This window comes from Mercurialis annua, linkage group LG7 (assembly GCF_937616625.2).
Source record: "Mercurialis annua linkage group LG7, ddMerAnnu1.2, whole genome shotgun sequence".
NCBI lineage: Eukaryota > Viridiplantae > Streptophyta > Magnoliopsida > Malpighiales > Euphorbiaceae > Mercurialis > Mercurialis annua.
In genome coordinates, this window is record NC_065576.1 from 45,903,792 (window position 1) to 45,910,878 (window position 7,087).

At 35.0% G+C, this 7,087-nt stretch overlaps 1 protein-coding gene across 1 annotated transcript; it reads right to left on the reverse strand.

The window, feature by feature from the left end:
• Positions 1-386: 386 nt before the first annotated feature.
• On the reverse strand, positions 387-1,320 carry LOC126656100 (transcription factor IBH1-like). The gene has a single exon (XM_050350585.2). It carries the CDS (start codon positions 1,023-1,025, stop codon positions 531-533), a length of 495 nt encoding a protein of 164 aa, XP_050206542.1. The 5' UTR covers positions 1,026-1,320; the 3' UTR covers positions 387-530.
• Positions 1,321-7,087: the final 5,767 nt, after the last annotated feature.

Genomic DNA, 7,087 nt, shown 5'->3' on the forward strand with positions numbered 1-7,087 from the left:
ACCCTAAACTATTTAAAACTAGAGAAACATTAAAATGGATTTCATGACAAAAAAGAAGCATCATTATTTATTTCTAGGTCCCATTGTCTCTTCTAACACATGCCTTTTTCTAAAAAAGAAAAACATAAAGAAACAGTTTTATTATTTTGTTTTGTTAATTCAATCCTCATAGCTAAGTTTTTTTAATGTAAAAACAGATTCATTAAGTTAGAAAAATTTCAATATATTCATATATATCTCACCTTGATTAATTAGCTCTTAGTACTTCCATCATATGCCTGCAACACTTAGCTAGAGATCAATGTATATATTACAAAAAATTATAATCCAAGAACCAAAACATAGGTTAAAAACACAAAAAATATTCATACAAAATGCAATAGATAGATATAGAATACCTATTAATTATTTGTTCACAACTGTAAACCTCACCATATGATTTCTCTATCTTTTTAAAACCTTACATAGTAATAATATTCATCTTTTGTCTTTGATTTGTTCTATATTTCATAAAATAATTAATATTTCTATTAATTAGAATATAAATCAGCAATACTTTTCATCACCTGTACCTGTGTATTAAGACACTTAATATAATGTGCAGCTTCACCCAACAAACTGCACAACTCCATACCCTCACCGCCCGGGACGAGCTTTCTTAGCATACACGTTTGATCAAAACCACCACCTTCTTGATTCTTGACGATCTTCTTTCTCTTTATCTTCGACTGATTCTTGATTCTCTTTACCGAAACACGTCGTCCGAGCAGCCGTCTGTTCCGAGCTCGGTTCTGAATCTTGCAAATCATTGCCCTACTCCAAGCTCTTCGTGTTCCGACAGCGAAAGCAAGAGATTTATTCGCAGCAGTTCGAACCCTACGCCACCTTTGAGAGATCGAGATGTTGTGAATATCATTTGGTGTTTGGCGGTTGATTTTTAGCAAAGATCGGATGAATCTTTTGGTAAACCTAGATTTTAACGAATTAGGGTTTGAAGAAAAGCGGTGGGGATGACGACGATTCATGAAGTTTTCTAGAAAATTAGGGTTTCTGGTTGATGGGGTTTTAAAGATTAGGTTAGGTGATGAATGGAAGAGACAAAGGACAGTTGAAGATGAGAGATTTTGTTATCTGACACAAAACAAGGGGACCTATTGCCGATCAGAAATCAGAAAAACAAAAGGGAAAATTTTAGTTATAAGTGTACGATCTCTGACACCAGAATCTAAACAAGAAATGAAGAGAGAGAGTGATGTGGGTAGGCAAATTCTAGAGAGAGAAAGAAAAATAAGTAGAGATTGGAATTGGGAGGTGTAAAGAAGAAGGAGATAATAAATAATAGGCAAAATAGTTTTTTATATCAGAATTTTATAAATAAGTACATTAACTCTTAAAAAAATTGTAATAATCAGCAAATTTAATAATTTATAATAATTATATTTAATTTTGGATTTTGAATAAATTATCGAAATTTATTTTTATAGGTTGATGATTTATTTTTTATTTGAAAAACAATTATATAACTGATATATTATTTCATGTTAGAAAACTTATGAATTACAATAGGTTTAAAATTAAACATAGTGTCGTTAAAATAAGTTAGAATTGGGATTTAAATATTTATTATAAATCGCACTATCAACAAATCATATTAATATAAAAAATTGAAAATATACTTATCATTTTTATGAAAAACATACATATTTAATGGGAAAATCTTACCTAGTCCCGGTCCATGAATTTTCCATGCACCTACCCAATGAGGTGTTAGAAAATCTAATACAATTTTCTCTTTTTTTTATTATTTTCTCTTTCTTCTCATTTCTCTAACACCTCATTGGATAGGTCTATGAATATTTCATAAACCGGATCTAGGTAAGAATTTTTCCATATTTAATATTATTTTACTTGAGATTTATACTTTTTTTAGTTGGAGTTGAGATTGACTAGTAAGGACTTCGAATTTCTTATTAGTTAGAGAGTTTGGAGGACGAAAGAGACTCAGTCCACCATGTCATCCGTAAAATGAGTTAATTATTTTTAAATATATTATTAAGTGATGACATTAATATAATTTTGTTTGTAAATTTGTTTATACATTGAATGATGTTTTAAAATAATCGGTATAGATGATGTGACGAATTGAATCTATCTAAAAAAATTTAGGATTTTAATTTAAGCTTATGGTAAGCAATTTTAAAAATGCTTTAAACTATTTTTACTGTTTCAATGGATATTTTTTTTTTTTGATAATTTGAGAGGGAGAGCGCTTGTGGGAGGAATCGAACTCATGACCTAACAGTTTGCTGCCTAGCGTTTATACCATTTGAGCAATAACTCATTGGTACTGTTTGAATGGATATTACCCAGCTCGATCCGAATTAATTAGTAGAACATAAAACGCAGCTATAGGAAAGAATTATAGGTTTGTGAAATCATTTTCAGAATTGGGATTTGAGAGATGGAAAGTGAGTTATTGTGGGCCAAGAAAATGGTAACCACCATATGATCGCACATGCTTCCATTTAGCCACTTGAATTTTGTGGGTCCTTTTTTTCTGCTCAATGCTAACTGCTAAATCTTTCTTAATTAATATTATTATTTATATAAATAATGTTAGTTTCTACAAATTGGCTTTGCTTTTCGGATTTTTCATTACATTTCTTCTGTCGCCACATGTTTTAAGACAATGCTCATAACTGCTATAGAATGATGTAATCTGTTAGAATGAGGTCGGCACACGAAATGACATTTGTTTTGCAATATTAAACTTTTATTTAGATAAAAATCATTAGTAAATCACTGAATATTTCTGATGGTATGATAGCTTAGCCGGTAGCCTGAAATTGAAAAAAAGGAATCAACAAAACTTCGAAAGATAATTATAATTGTTCGCTTCGATGTTTAAATTAATATATATAAAAAAAAATTAGGATGTACATATATATATATAAAGAATCTACTTATTTTACCTTAAAAGAGTATATAAAGTTTGTAATTTGTATGATTTTTCTCATCATCCCTATGTTTATGTTAAATTGTGTAATTCCATTATATTTTGAAAAAGTGTATTGGATTAGTGAAATTTTTGTGATTTTTCCAATATCTCTAATCAGTTATGGTCTTGTTTGCGTGGAAAATTTCCAGACACGCGAATCTTTAAATTTATAATGGGTTCTGTATGGAAGTATGCTTTAGACCGAAATTTAGTCAGAAAAATGTGTTGTTTGGTTAAAGACACTTAACCACGTGATCTAATTGTAATAATCTGGGAGCTATGAACTCAGGCGAGATTAATACTGAAAACTACTCCTAAATTAACCAACCGCGGAGGTTGGGGATAAAAAAGCACAGGGCTTTGAAGTTGTATTTGTTTAATTGATTTGAGTTGTAGTTAATACAAACCTAAAGCTACCTATTTATAGGGGACAAACCCTAAAATAGAAAACATAGTCTAGTGAGATACAATCTCTTATTTAGATAATACTAAACTAAATAATTAAGATAATGACTAAAAATAAGATAATGACTAAAAAAGATAACTATTAAGCTAAGATAGGAAAAAAGGATAGTTGATGGCTTTTGAGCTCAAAAAACCTGAATTAGCCCATATGAGCTCTTTTTGGGCCAGTGCAAACAATGCCCCCCACGTCTTTTTAGCTGAATGTCAAGTAAGGTGAGAAGACGTATTTTTATCGTGTGTCTTTGATCTCCGAAGCAACCCTTACTTTTGAACTCTGAATCTCTTTTTAATCGCCATGTCACCATATTAGCTATTCCATTCCACAAATAATCTACTTGGCCGATTCTCAATATCACTGAACCACTTTCTTAACCCATTGAATCAGCATACTTGGACTCTTAAAATGCATTGATCGTCACTTGGCCGATCAATTTAATTTTTAAAAATAACGTCATTGTTGATCGGCCACCTTCGCTTATTTAAAACGTTTTTAACCGATCACTTAACACAACATTAACCAATTTGTAATATTGTGATCGGCTTACTTTCAATTTTAAACGATCAACCTTTTCTTTTCCTTCGTGGTTGTTTTAAATAGATCGTCCAAAATTTAAAGCGAAACTTTTTATTATAAATCGGCTTAATCTGTTCTTTCATATATTGAATTTTTGACCGAAAATATAGTAAAAAGTAAGTTGTACCTTGACTAAAAAATTCATTCCATTTTCCATGAATCATTGACCGCGACACATACCTTGGTAGATTCTTAACAATCAATTCGGCATGACTTATCAAGGCGATGGTGATCGGCCTTGCCTCTCGGTGTTTTCATCATCAGCAATATCGGTTTGTACAAAATCCGATGGGATTTGACCCTTTAAAAGAAATGGAGATCGCCCATGCCCCCCAGTATCGTTGACTTGCCTAGAAATATCATCCTTGATATCATCAAGGTTAATACTAATATTAGGATCATCATTGATGCAAGTTTCTTCGGTCTCAGTATCACTAACGTCAAGATCGGCCTCGATGTCATCATCGGTGTGGATTCCATCAACACTATCAATCTCTTTAGCATAGTTTAAAGAAAACTCGGTGATCTCATAGTCATAGGCTGACTCTTTGATCTGTTCGCCTCCTAACACCTTAGCAAGATTATTTATAGCCGAATTTAATTTATTAAAATCGGCCATGATCTCCCTTTGGATAGCAGCACGTTCGGCTCTCATATTCTCTATGATCACCGATAGTTGACTCGAATAATAAGACATGATTTGATCAAAACTATGATCGCACCACAGCTTGTAAAGAGTCTGAATTTGACACTTTTCTTCTTAAATGCAGTCCTTGTGTCGACCATACACTACTAGAAAACAGGGCATTAGCGACGGATATATCCGTCGCTAATGCCCCACATTCCGTCGCTAACTGCTGTTAGCGACGGAATTGCGACGGACTACGTCCGTCGCAACATTTTTGGTCGCAAAACAAATTAGCGACCAAAATTGTATTCCGTGGCAGATTTAGCGACGGATAATCCGTCGCTAAATTCACCAGAAACCGTCGCTAAATGGTCTCAAGCTGAGACCAAAGCTGAGACCGAATCGCGACGGATTAGCGACGGATATATACGTCGCTAACCTTTCCAATTTGGAGTCAGACTGGGCACCTTTGGCGACGGATATATCCGTCGCTAACCTGTATGCAATTCACTGAAATGTTTCCACGCCGGAGAGTCTGACGGGTGACACATTTTTCCATCAACCATCTCGTGTTCTGCATGCCACGTCATATGCTTGGCGGTGGCTATAGAAGCGTACAACCTCTGCAGTCTCGGAGTTATAGGAAAATAAAACATTTTCCTGTAAGGGACGTTAACTCGTCGTCTCACAGAATTTCCTTTAGGGGGCGGTTTCCAACGTTCGTGATCGCAAATTTTGCATCGTGTTAACTCCGCGTCTGGCCCCCAATAAATCATGCAGTTGCGAAAACAGCAATCGATAACTTCAACAGGCAATCCAAGACCTCTAACTATCTTTTTGATTTCAGCAAAGTTCTTTGGCATCTTGTTGTTCTCTGGGAGCAGCTCTTGTATAAATTCGGTCACATCATCTACTAAAGCTACTGACCCACTATGTCGACATTTGATGTCTAACATTTTAGCAGCTGCAGACAAGGGAGAGTGTTTGCTATTACCGGGGCATACAGGTTCTTCGGCCGCCCGCATCATATCATAAAAATGTTTCGCTTCATTATTCGGTTCCTCCTCCGTGAACACTACTTCTGGACCGGCAGCATCGATAACCATTCTCTGAACGGAGCTGAACTCGTCACCCCCCTCATATTCCATGTCAACATCATACTCCGGTAGCTCTGCAACGGGACGGGGATTTAAAACATTTCCCTCACCATGAAAAACCCAGACTTGATAATCTTTGACAAACCCTTTCTGCAAAATGTGAAGCTTGACTGTTTCGACATCCCGATAACTCGTATTTTTACATCCTGTCCTAGGACAAGGACATTTAATCTCAGCCCCACTCATACACGCAGGATGACGTAAGGCGAAATTCACAAACTCTTGTACGCGCTCGTCAAAACCTGGGTACAACAACCCGCCCTGGAGCCGCCTATACATCCAACTTCGGTCTGATTCCATTTCTGTAGCACGGATAATTAGGAGGGGTTTTCGCTCGAAAATAGCAAAGTCAATGTAATTGACTGCTTTAAAGGTATGGACCTATCCCATTCGCAAAACTGGCGCCCCTTAACTCGGCCACGATATATGCCTAGCAACGGCGAAAATATTCGGCAGCCTTCCGGCGTCGTTCTCCTTCAGTGCGATATTTAGCATATGTGGTGTAACGCTAATTATATATTCCGCGAGGAATAAGCGTTACATAACATATACTATACATCCACCCGGAGAACAAACGCTGGAAAACAACCGAATATTTTTCTACCGCTACTAAACATATATATTTTTCGTGATCGAGTTACGGGAGGACCAGTTTTGCGAACTGTACAAACTGTACAATCCCGTGTCGTTCAATCGCTTGAACACACGGGACGGGAAATCTACGGCTAGGTTTACGATTTTATTCGGTGGAATAAAATCGAGGTCATTTTGGGGTGTAACAGCTTATAAATTAACTGATTATAAATGAAAAATAATAATAACAGTACTTACTTGTTGCAGAGCAGAACCGCAACAGATAAAAAGGAAAGATAAGGAATGTCGGACCGCTGCAACCAACTGACGGCTACCAAACCTGTGACGGAATTAGTTTCAAAAATATTAATTTTATGAAAAAAAATTGGCAGCACTTCCCCTGAAAAATGAGCATCACCCATTTTTCAGGGAAGTCCTGCAAACAAATTGCAATTCATAAACCACTATATATACTAAAATTCAGAAACCACCATATACTAAAATTCAGAAACCACCATACTACTTAATTATCAATATAACAATTTAAACAAATAATGCAACTTTAAAGTAATCAAATTATGAAATTAAACTAAAAACCTAAAAATTAAATTATACATTCATATAACGTTTTAAAAATTAAGCTAACAATTAACCTAAGTTTGACTAATTAACAAATTAGTTAACCTAATAAT